Source organism: Clupea harengus, chromosome 7, assembly GCF_900700415.2.
Source record: "Clupea harengus chromosome 7, Ch_v2.0.2, whole genome shotgun sequence".
NCBI lineage: Eukaryota > Metazoa > Chordata > Actinopteri > Clupeiformes > Clupeidae > Clupea > Clupea harengus.
The window spans coordinates 18,714,067-18,725,855 of record NC_045158.1 but is presented as its reverse complement, the minus strand read 5'-3'; the positions used below and the strand labels follow the sequence as shown (position 1 = coordinate 18,725,855).

At 47.6% G+C, this 11,789-nt stretch overlaps 1 protein-coding gene across 1 annotated transcript in view; it reads left to right on the top strand.

Annotated features, from left to right (window-relative positions):
• Positions 1-11,789, top strand: part of kremen1 (kringle containing transmembrane protein 1) — a 49,969-nt gene continuing 38,180 nt past the window's right edge. Inside the window, exon 1 of the mRNA XM_031570748.2 lies at positions 1-554. Coding sequence (XP_031426608.1) covers positions 464-554 — 91 coding nt within the window. The 5' untranslated portion in view covers positions 1-463. The remainder of the gene's footprint in view (positions 555-11,789) is intronic.

The following is an 11,789-nucleotide window of genomic DNA, read 5'->3' as shown; positions in this document are numbered from 1 at the left end:
TGCAATGTGAAGGCAATTGTTTGCCCTTGTAAGCGTAGGGATTTGCATATACTTGAGAACTTTTGTCTATTGAAGTAATAGTCTGAGGCATCTTTTAACAAGTCTGGTTATACAAATATCACGCACGGCGCTAGCTGTCAAAGCTTTATACAAAAATGATGATACACTTTCAAGCTGCTCCACACTAGGCGTGTCCTTTGCCCGATGCTGCAGGTTGAATCTCTTACCCCGATTTCCTGTCACATGATTGGAAATAGGATCCCTACTTCATACTATCTCTTGAGTCGGGAGTACACATATCTGCCTTGAAGTTCAGGCGCACTTAACGGAAGCCTGTTCGGAGACTTCATTAGAGCAAGCCGCATCAGCTCCGGCGGCTGTATCCAAACGGACTCACCTGCGATCGCTCTTGCCCAATTCTAAAGAGGAACGCAACACGCAACACCATTTCTCGGACAGTCGTATGCGAAGGAGAGCTATGGATTCTTTGACAGTCGCAGCACTACTTCTCGCTGGGTTCCTGTCCTCCTCAACTTCGATCCAGTTTGAAACTGGTAAGTTTGACTTTGCACCGCTGGTTGTGTTTGCAGTCCGTGAGGTTTGGATATGGATGCCTGTAAACGGTTGTGCGTCCGAGATGTAGCTAAATCTTTACAGAACCTGGTCTTGATCGTAATTATAGACTACTGTGCTAACGTTAGATAGAAACGCATAGATACACGTTAAATCACAAACTGACATAAGCGTAAAGTACTGAATCGAACTGAGACTAAGTCTTCAGACAACATTTACCTCTTTACCTACAACAAGTAAACGTTAGGGAAGGTAAACAGAAAAGCTAAATGCACTTATCATTCCGGTTGCTTATTACGTCGTTGTTAACATGTCTAATTTACTCTTAGAATATAAAAAATCGAGGCCACTAAATTAAGGTTATCGGAGGTGTCCGTGTATGTTGTTGCTGATCTAAAATGCATATGTGGCTACTGGATAGGACATCATTCACTATTGCAATAGACATTAAATAGGAATTATGGTGCGGTGGGAATCAGTGTAAAGTATTAGATGAAATAAGACTGATTTATTTTATTTTATCAGCACTTTCTTCCCAACGGTTCAAAGATAGGTTAGACTGTAGTAAGAGGCATTCTATACTTTTATTAATTCCATCATTACTACATTGGATGATTGAATATCAAACGTTCCTGTAGCTCAGTCTCACGCTCTCAGATATCCAGCCAGTCATCTTTCTCGTTTTTTTTGGTCCGAGGGAAAAAGGGATGCTCTGCGGGAAGCTATGTTTTCCAAATTACACATATGGAATCGGATTTCGTTTCAAAAACGAAACCCATTGAGAGAAGAAAGAATTGTTCGTTTAATAACGACCACACAAAACCAAACTTCTCATGCTGTAATTTGTGTTTTGTTTCAAGTTTTAAAAGCACATCCTCATGCTTTCCTTTTTAATTTTTTGTTTCTTAATTATAAGGTCTGATTCAAATTAGAGGTTTTGCCATCTGGGCACTGCGTAAGCATTGCATCTGTACCTATGTATTAACAACGTATTTAAAGCTCTCAGGCACCGGAGACACGAAGTGTTGAATATTTGTATTAAATCTAGACAGAATTAATTTTTTACACGCAACTTGTAAAAAATTATAGGGTGCCACATGCCAAGATCAGATAGGCTTCACTGTTTTTTTTATTGCCCTTCTAATTCATGATTGCTTGAGGCGGTTCTATTTGCAGGTGTTATTAAAATCGCAGTCAGGTATTACAACCCCGTAGTAATGCATAAGTTCTGTGTTCACTGCAGAATAATCAGCTCATTTGTACTGATCAGTGGCCAGGCTTGTTGAAAATGATCTGAGAGCCCTATTGTATACTGATAAGCGTGAATAGGCAGGTCTTTAACTGCGGGTCTGGAGCTGCCTCTGCGGTTCATTTTCAGTTTAAGAGTAATCTCTCCTCATCAGAAACGCCACACAGCTAATTCCCCTCTATTCAACAGAGGCTGCTCATCTGAAATCTGCACTGACCCATGTCTCCTTTCAAAACAACATGGTAGAATTGTACAGCCCTCTCGGCTATTGTCCTCAAGAAATCTAAGAACCTCAACTGGACTCTCCGGTTTCTGGTTCTGTTGAGACCACGCTGTTCTGACCGTGCCATGGTGGTTAGAGTGGCTGGATTAGAGGGTTGTGTTGTGTCTGACCGCCACTGATTTCATGCACCTGCCATGCACAAAGGTGATTTTTGTTTCAGGGCGTGTTATTGAAACAGACTGCTGGCCTCCATTGCAATCCTCACACATCAGCTGCCTGTCTTGTGGTTGTCACTGGTGTTTTTGGCATTCAGTGGCTTGCTGTCACTTACCGTCACGCCGCAGAGCGAAGGTGTTAGGAAATCTTCTCAGGGCACATGTGGCAGTGTTTGTCAGTTTCAGTGACAGTGACTGTTAGATATGGAATGCACCAGGGCGATCTGCAGGCGTTTTGGTTGTTGTTGTCTCGATTCAGTCACCGTGACATTCTGAACAGTCCCGCATTTTCAGTGACATTCAGAAAGAGGCTTTTGTGTTGGTTGACCTGAAATGTAATAATAGCAAACTGCACACGGTAAATTTGTTTATGCTTTTTGTCTTCATGTGAGCCTGTAGGAATACACCACAACATGTAATACCCTTTCACAGCGTCACAAACAGACCTCTCTAACATCAAAACACATCCCACATCACTGCTGCACGCTGGACCAGGTTGAGCCCAGGCCTGGCGTAGAGCTGTATGGTTTCTGCCAGATGAGGGCCACAGTCAGAGGTTGTCAGAACCAGCAGGCCAGGCCTGTTATTGTGCCCGGTGGCTGGAGGAATCCAGCCTGTGTGACTTACCTACTGGAGAGCAGATGTGGTGATGATCGCTTACGAGCGTGTCATTATAGCGCAGGCAGGCAGGCAGGCCTAAAGCAGGGATGGCTGAATGGTGCCATCTGCCCCTCAGTGCCATTCTGCTGATGGAGATATTTGCTCAGGGATTCAGATAACATGAGAGCACAACGGGCAATCTTTTGTTATTGGCACCCTTTTTAATAAAAGACTGTTTGGACCAACATCTGTCAACATACTAAACCTGTTTAAAGTATGCACTCAGATAGTTCAGCCTCAGATATTTTTTTACTGGCTGGTTTGTAGAGGCTTCCCACCTCTAGTACTTGTGACTGTTTGAACAGTTTTGCTTGTAAAAGGCTTTATATTTAATTATTTTTATTTTCTGAGCAAACTATTTTAAAGGATACAAACTACTCTATCCACCTGACACACAGCTGTAGGCTTTTCTTGTGACTCAGGAGTTGGACGATAAAGAAGGAGAAGAATGTGATTGATGGAGCGCTCTCCCCAGCCCCTGCACCTTGTCTCTTCCCTTTTAAAAGCCATCCCTCTGAGGCTCTCAAGGCCATCAAACACACAGAGCCTGGAGTCCGTCAAGAGCATCTCCTCACCACACCACACCCCACCACACTACACCCCACCGCACCAGCACCAGACCAGACCAGACCAGACTAGGGCCTGCAGCTGTTAGTGAAATATGGGAGGCGTGCAACAGTGGCCAGGTGGCCTGGCCGCGGGGTGAGAGGCACCTCCGCCGCGGCGGCTCAGGGCTGTTTGATGTGCTCTCTCTGGGGACTGCTGTGCTTTGTAACACCCCCCCCCCCCCTTCCCCTGGGCTTCTTAATGGATGCTTATTTTCCAGGCTGTGTGCTCTTGTCTGTGTGCTGCCTGGTCTCTGATCAGTGTGTGGAGATGAATGGTTTGTGATGTAGTTTTTTTTTCTTTCTGTTTTTTTTTTTTAAAGCAGAGGGGGTTTCTGGTGCAGTTTTATGCAGGGTTCAGTCAGCATCCGTAACATGATTGTAAATGTTTCCGATTTTCTGGTCCCTCAGGTCCATGAAGGAGAGGAGGTGGAGAGGGCCTCTCTTCTCTGAGGTGTGTGTGTGTGTGGAGGAGTTGTGTATGTGAGTGTGGGTTTGTGTGAGTGTGTGTGTATGGGTTTGTGTGTGTGTGTGTGTGTGTGTGTATGTTTGTGTGTGTGTGTGTATATTAGCGTACGTGTGTTTGTGTACGTGTGTAGGTGTGTGTGTGCTGCAGTAAGCCATCTGGAGACTTCATAAACCTCCCATGTTCCTGCTCGTGTTTAAAAGGGGTCAGAACATGGGATTCAAACCCTGAGGCTTGTTCTCCTCTTGTCTGACCTCTCGTCCAGGTGTCAGGTCTGTGTCTGTTTCTCGTCTGTGCCTCTCTCTCTCTCTCTCTCTCTCTCTCTCTCTCTCTCTCTCACACTCCCTCTCTCGCTCTCTACCGCTCTCTCTTTCTTTCTCTCTTTTTCTCTCCTTTTACACTAGTCTCTGACGTGCTCTCTCTCCCAATCTCTCTCTCTCTCCGAGTCTCCTGGCTCTTTCTTCTCCTCTCTCAGTCTCTCTCTTTCGGTTTGTTTTTACTTCTGGGTCTTTCTGTGCCCCTCTCGGTCTCTGCAGTCCTCTCTCCCTGTCCCTGTGAAAGCCCAGACACCTGTGAAGAAACCCTCTACCTGTTATTCCCCATAGATACATGTCCACCTGTGCTGCTGGTGGAAGGGACGAGCCTGGGTTACAGCTAGTCAGCCGCTTAGAGCATTTGAGAGGGAGAGAGAGAGGGAGAGAGAGGAACAGAAAGAGCGAGAGAGGGATGGAGAAAGGGAGAGGGAGAGGGAAGAAAAGAAAGAGAGGAGGGAGGGAGGGAGGAAGGGAGAGAAAAAAGAGAGAAAAATGGGGAGGGAGAGAGAGACAAAAAGGAGGGAGAAAGAGAATGACGGTGATAAAGGATAGAGTGAAAGAGAGAGAGAGGAAAGCTGTGACTTTCGGGAAAACATTTGAAACAGAGGAATGCATGTGGACCATTCAAGAAGCTGCTGCTGCTGGTGTGTGTGTGTGTGTGTGTGTGTGTGTGCATGTGTGTGTGTGTGTGTCTGTATGTGTGTGTTGGAGGGGTGTAGGATGAAGGAAGGGACACATAGCTCTGATGTGGCTCTGTCTTTGTGCGGAAGGAGACCAAGGCTTCTTTGTAAGTGACTGTGCAGCAGACACACACACACACACACACACACACACACACACACACACACACACACACACACACACACACACACACACACACACACACAAACACACACACACACACACACACAGGCTGCATTGTGCTCTACTGTACTAGGCTTCACTGCACGGCGCCCAGTGAGACCAAGACCACGTCTGCGTCCAGCTCATACTGTTTGCCACGTTGAGGAAGGGCCTCAGTGAAGTCTGTCTCTTCAGTGGGCAGCGGCGGGCCTGTTTCTCAGTGGGCAGCGGCGGGCGGGCCTGTTTCTCAGTATGCAGCGGCGGGCCTGTTTCTCAGTATGCAGCGGCGGGCGGGCCTGTTTCTCAGCCCTGTGCCCATATGCAGCCTTCACATACCCCCAGTGGAAGGCCAGAGGATGGGAACGTCAACGGAACAAAAACACCAACAATTTGGAAATTGGGCACACAGGCAACACACACAACATCACTGAAGCAACTCTGCTGCGGTGCTGGCGTTACTGATGTCCTGCATAGCTGGTGCTGGCGTTACTGATGTCCTGCATAGCTGGTGCTGGCGTTACTGATGTCCTGCATAGCTGGTGCTGGCGTTACTGATGTCCTGCTGGTGCTGATTTTGGCTGATGCTGGTTTAGTAATTGTCTCCATAGCTGCTTCTGGTTTGGTGCTGGTTTAGTGATGTCCTGCTGGTGCTGGTTTTGGCTGATGCTGGTTTAGTAATTGTCTCCATAGCTGCTTCTGGTTTGGTGCTGGTTTTAGTGATGTGGTGGTGGTTGTACTGACGGCCTGCATAGCTGTTGCTGGTTTCAGGGAGGCGGTTCTTGTTTCACTGATGTCCTGCATAGCTGGTGCTGGTTGTTTGTTGTGGTGTCAGTGCGGTCTTCTGACCCAGAGGAAGAGGCACAGAGGGCCATCTGCGCTGCTTTGAGGCCGACTATATTTACACTACATACATGTGGATGTGGAGCGGGAGGAGGAGGAGGAGAAGGAGGAGGTGGGGGAGATCAGGAAGTTTACCCTGGAGAACAAAGGGAGGGTGAGAGTATCTGCTGTTTAAAACAAAAAAAAAAACTATAAAACAAAAAAAACCTGGCATGTCTCGACTCGAAAGCCCCCAGCGTGCTTCAGGTCCTAAAAACACAAACACACATTTTTATGTGAGGAAAGGAGAAGGGGTAGAAGAGAGATAGATAGAGAGCGAAAAAGAGTGATAGATGGAAAAAAGGATAGTGAGAAGGGGAGGGAAGGAGAGTACAATGGAAAGAGAAAGAAAAAAAGTAGAGAGAAGGGGGGAGATAGGTAGAGCGTAAGAGAGAGGAGGGTGAGATAGAGACAGAAAAAGAGAGAGAAGGCAAAAGAGAAGGGAAAGACAGAGCGATTGATATATAGAAGGGGAAAATATGTAGTGGAGCAGGAGAGATAGCTAGACAGAAGGGGGACAGGGCACTCGCAGGGCACTCTGGTGCAGCAGCTCGTGTTGGCAGAGGCTGGGTGGTGGGCGTGGGGCCAGTGCCTCTGTGCTGACCTCAGTGTGGCCTCCTGCTGGGCCAGTGGAGAGGAGGTTAGGGGCACAAGGGCAGCGCCCTGCCAGCCAGCAGCCCTCCTCAGCCTCCACAACCTCCTCAGCTTCCGCAGGCCACAAGCCTCTGGGCCAGCCATTTAAAGCAGCTCAACAGTCACGGCTGTTATTACGGGGGCACATGATTGTTTCTGCAGTCCGTCCGTCCGTTTTGCCCATCGGAGGGTTTCCACTGGGACCCTTACACACGTTTAAGAGGTTACAGTGGATCAGGAGCACAGGCCTGATCAGGGCCACATCAGGGCCACATCCCTTCCACAGACAGCAGTAGTGTAGGCCCCCATAACCCCACCACCCATTCCCCCAGCTGCCACCTCCTCCACCTGTACCTTCACCCAGCTGCCCACATCCTCCACCTGTACCTTCACCCAGCTGCCCACCTCCTCCACCTGTACCTTCACCCAGCTGCCCACATCCTCCACCTGTACCTTCACCCAGCTGCCCACCTCCTCCACCTGTACCTCCACCCAGCTGCCCACCTCCTCCACCTGTACCTTCCCCCAGCCTCTAGGCAAATAGCAGGCTGACGTGGCGTGTTGGGCTTTTGGGGGTGTGGGGTGGAGAAGTGAGCGGCAGCACCGGGCGGGTGTCTGGGGAGTGACTTGAGTGGATCAGACATGACAGATGTTATGGTTATGTAAAAGGCAGTGCTGGGAGCAGCCTTCTGTGAACTCAGGAGGTGTCAGGTTCACTCTGTCAGTCCAGTTTGATCTGAAGGGGGGGGGGGGGGGGAGTGCGTTTGGACAACGTCGAATTAAGCTGTCAAGCAGCTGCACTGTGCAGTGCTTGTCAATGTTGTAGTCAGTGCTGTGAGTGTGTATGAGTGTGGCAGAGATTGTTTGTGTTTGTGAGATAGACAGGTAGGGAGAGAACTACCAACAGTCACATTCCCAACTGCTAAAAGTGAACATGATAAACTCTTCAAAGGAAGCCTTCCCATTTCCCCTCAGATGAAAATGTCATGTTTTAAACCAAGATCAATATCAAGTTTGATCTCATCAGTGTGTGTGTGTGTGTGTGTGTGTGTGTGTGTGTGTGTGTGTGTGTGTGTGTGTGTGTGTGTGTGTGTGTGTGTGTGTGTGTGTGTGTGTGTGTGTTTCGTCCCTTTAGAGCCAAACGAGGCTCTGCTTTCATCTATGTCCACACATGACAGTTACACACATTCTTTCACATCCCTCCTTTTCTTCTGCCCTGTTGTTTCTCATCTATCCTTACTCTTTCTCCTTCTGCCAAACCAGCCCCCCTCTCTCTCTCTATCATTTGAATGCTATGGTGCTTGGGCAAAGCCCACAAGTCTTCTTATTTACTTTGACATTTGCTTCTGAATGTCATTTATGACGTGCTCACGCGCTCCCCAGTCTGATCAGCTTTCCCGCTGGCCTCGACTGGCTTGTCAGCTGGAGGCATTCGCTCAGATATGCAACAAAGTTAATGAAAAAACCTCCTGCTTCATATTTGAGGATTCCCATCATCGGCGGCACTAACCGTTTCTATGATCAGAATGCAATTTCATTGTTCGCTGGAAATTAAAAGTAACGCTGTTGTCCTGAAGGAGAATGCAGTTTGCATATGAAATGATATTCAAATATCGTTTTTTTTTTTTCTTTCTCGCTTACTGACTTGCTTCAGGAAATGCGCTTGCTTGGACTTGTTGATAAATGAAAACTCCCCAAATTGCTGTGGTGTTCCAGAGCCATTTTTAATCTTCACATGAAATGTTTTCTTTTTTCGGTTGAACAGAGGCCGCTTTTAGTTTCAGGTTGTCAGCCGTCATCACCATTAACTTGGTCTCTTGGTGACGTGAAGCTCGACCAAGAACATTTTGAGGGCCCGCATCCTGACCCCAATCATCCCTTGTAATCCAAGCTGAAGGCCTCAGCTAATATTGTCATTGGCAGACCTTCTGTAGGAGTGGGGAAATTATAAGGATACTGTAAAAACGTAAACACTTATCTATTAGGTGGTGTCTTGTTGACATGAAACAGCGAACGTAGACCACTAACGGCGAGACATCTGGAGTGAGTGTTTCAGTATTCCGGATTCGACCAGAGCAAATTTCTGCATTTTCAAGGCCAACATGTATTTATGTGGTAATTTCATAGAGTTCCTCTTTTGGGAGCCATATAACCAATATCATAATTGCAATATTGAATTGCTACTGTGTAGGACATGACCTGCCTTGTGAACTTTGTACGGTAGTGTTATGTGACGGTTGTGTTTGGTCGCAATCCATTTGGTCGCGTCTTCCAGAATCGAGAGGGGGGAAAGGAGGGAGGGAGAGGAAGAGAAAGAGAAAGAAAAAGAGAGTGAACACAGGGAAGAAAAGAAAAACACACTCTGAAAATAAAAGGCTGCGTTCCGCCCTACTTCCTCGGTCTTAAGTTCAAAACCACTCTGTGGCTGAAGGAGCAAATTGTTGCCTTCCCTCACTCGCTCGCTCGCTCTCCACGGAGAGGCTGTGTCGAGACGCCCATGGCCGCCCAGCGAGAACGGAGCGAGGCGGGGTGGGGGGTGGGGGGGCGCACGTTCACCAAGGTGCTTTTCTGATGCGGTACAGGAGTCAAAGCCTTTAGAAGCTTCCGGTTACACTGACAATTGGTGTTGATTCAGATCTCTGACTACATCTCTCTTTGGTTTTCCCTCTCTTTGGGCTTTCGTCTAGATCTCTCTCTGTCCCTCTCTGAGTGTCTCTTTCATTTCACAGTGTGTACACTGCCGATAGTCTGCTCATGCGTTTTCTTGTAAGCTCACGTGTGTTTTACATACAGTCTGCTAGTCCGTTTATATCCAGACAGAACAGTCTGACTTTTCCTTTGTATGTCCTTTATGGCTCCTTTGGGCTTTTGCCCTCTCGTTTGTCTCATGAATAGTTTTTTGTTTGTTTGGTCCTTTCTCTGTTCTTTTTTTGTTTATGACAATGTGATGGACATTTAATATTCACTGAGCTGTAATAAGTGGATGCGGCCCCCACTGACTGAACTCCTCTGTCCCTTCTTTGAGGCCCCCAGCCCCCCCACCCCCCCTCCCGGCGACCCCCCTACTGTGAATAACAGCGGGCTCTCAGGAGCTCTGTGGCCGTAAAAGAGAAGCTGGTCACAGGCGGCTGATGCTGTGTAACCAAAGCCACAAGCCCCTCAGTAGATCTTTGTAATTGAGCCCGGTTCCCAAAGAACTAAAAACCCAGGGATTCTGTCCCCCCCCCCCCCCCCCCCCCCCCCCCCCCCCTATTTCTATTCCCAAGAACCCTCCTCATCTCCTCTCTTTTCTGGCCACTGAGCAGAAACAGCTGGGTGTACCAGGGACAGGTCTTCCTGCAGCAGCCCAGCAGTTCACAGAAAAACCTCATCGCTTTTATTTCTTCCCCCACGGTGAACAGGAGCGGGTTCCCACTCACCGTTTGTCAGTGCTGTGTCCTCTGTTATGTTTGAAGTCATCTGCAGCTTGTGAGGGTTGTGTGTACCTTTTTTGGTTCAGTGAAGTGTTTTTTGTTAACTGATGTGATAAATAACACACACATGGCTCTCTCTCTCTCTGGTCGTCCGAGCAATCGGGACGATAAGACTATCAGTGAGACTCACGTCACGTCACAGAGAAGAATGTCACGGAACTGCAAGGGTGCATGTAACCACAGCGATGTGACCTTTTTCGAAAATGTTCGCAAGGTGACGTGAGATAAGCCAAAGTTAGCATGAAGGAAGATAACATCAAGCACCTTAACCAGGCATAGCAGACAAAATCAGAAAGGAGAAAAGAGCTTTCCTCTGAATCAGATCAAAGGACGGAGTGCGATGGCTGTGGCAGGGGAATGAAGAATGTATGGACTTTGCCAATAGTTGTATTTGTCGTTTATGGAGATAGACAAAACAAACAGGAGGGCTCTCTCTCTGATGTGTGAAGACGTGCAAGCCTGCTGTTAGGTCATTGAACCCAGATGGTTTGTGTTTGTACAGCAGGGCCTCCTCTCTCTCTCTCCCTCATTCTCTCTCTCTATCTCCCTCATTCTCTCTCTCTCTGTGTCCCTCATTCTCTCTCTCTCTCTCTCTCTCTCACTCTCTCACTCTGTCACTCTCTCACTCTCCCCTTGAGTTTCTGGACGTTTGTCTGTGGTAGTCAGACGAGGCCCTTGGATCTGTGGCTAGCTGCTGGATTGCCAGACAGCTGCCAGAATCCGACAGCACATCCTCTGTAATCACTTTTAATCAAAATGAATTGCCTGGAGCTGTTTAAAAACTAAACAAATTCATGCAATTTTTAAAGTTTTATTATAGGAACAATCACCCATCAAGAGGTCTAATGTTCTTTCCAAAGTGCACAGCTCATCCAGTATGTCTCAGCGCTTTCACTCATCAGCGGAGCTGTGTGTGTGTGTGTCTGTGTGTCTGTGTGTCTGTGTGTGTGTGTGTGACAAGTGTGTGTGGGACATTCCAGAAGCCAGAGCTCTGAAGTTGAGCAAGACCATGTGAGGGAGGGCTTCTGTCCTCTCTTTCTCCGTTTTCAAAGCCACGGAACAACACACACCAGGAGTCATCATCATCATCATCATCATCATCATCATCGTCATCGTCATTGGAAGCCTCTCTGTCGTCGTCTGTTACACCTTTATCCTTGTGATCGGTGCCGTGGGTGGCAGTTGCAAAACCACGCAGTAGCACTTACCAAAAGTCATTAATCATGCAGCACTCAGAAAGCAGGGGATCCACAAGGCCCTCTCTGTACAGCCCTCCAAAATCTTCACAAGATGTTTCTCTCCACCTGTTTTTTCCCTCTCACTCTGTTTCCATCTCTCTGTCTGCCTATGATCTCTGTCCATCTCTCTGTCTGTGTCTGTAAGTTCTTCTCTTTCTCGTTATTCTTCTTCTTTATATCCGTCTCACTCTCTCTGTTTCTCCTTTTCTTTGTCATTTTGTCAATGTTTCTCTTTCTCTCTCTGTTGGACTGTCTGCCAGTCAGTCTGTCTGTCTTTCTCTCTCTTTCTTTCTCTCCCTCCCCTATTCAGACCTCCCATTCTTCACTCATCTACTTTTTTAACCATCTGGCTCACCCTCTCTTTCTGTCCATTTATCTCTTTGTCTCTCTGTCTGCCTGCCTTTCTCTCTCTCTGTCT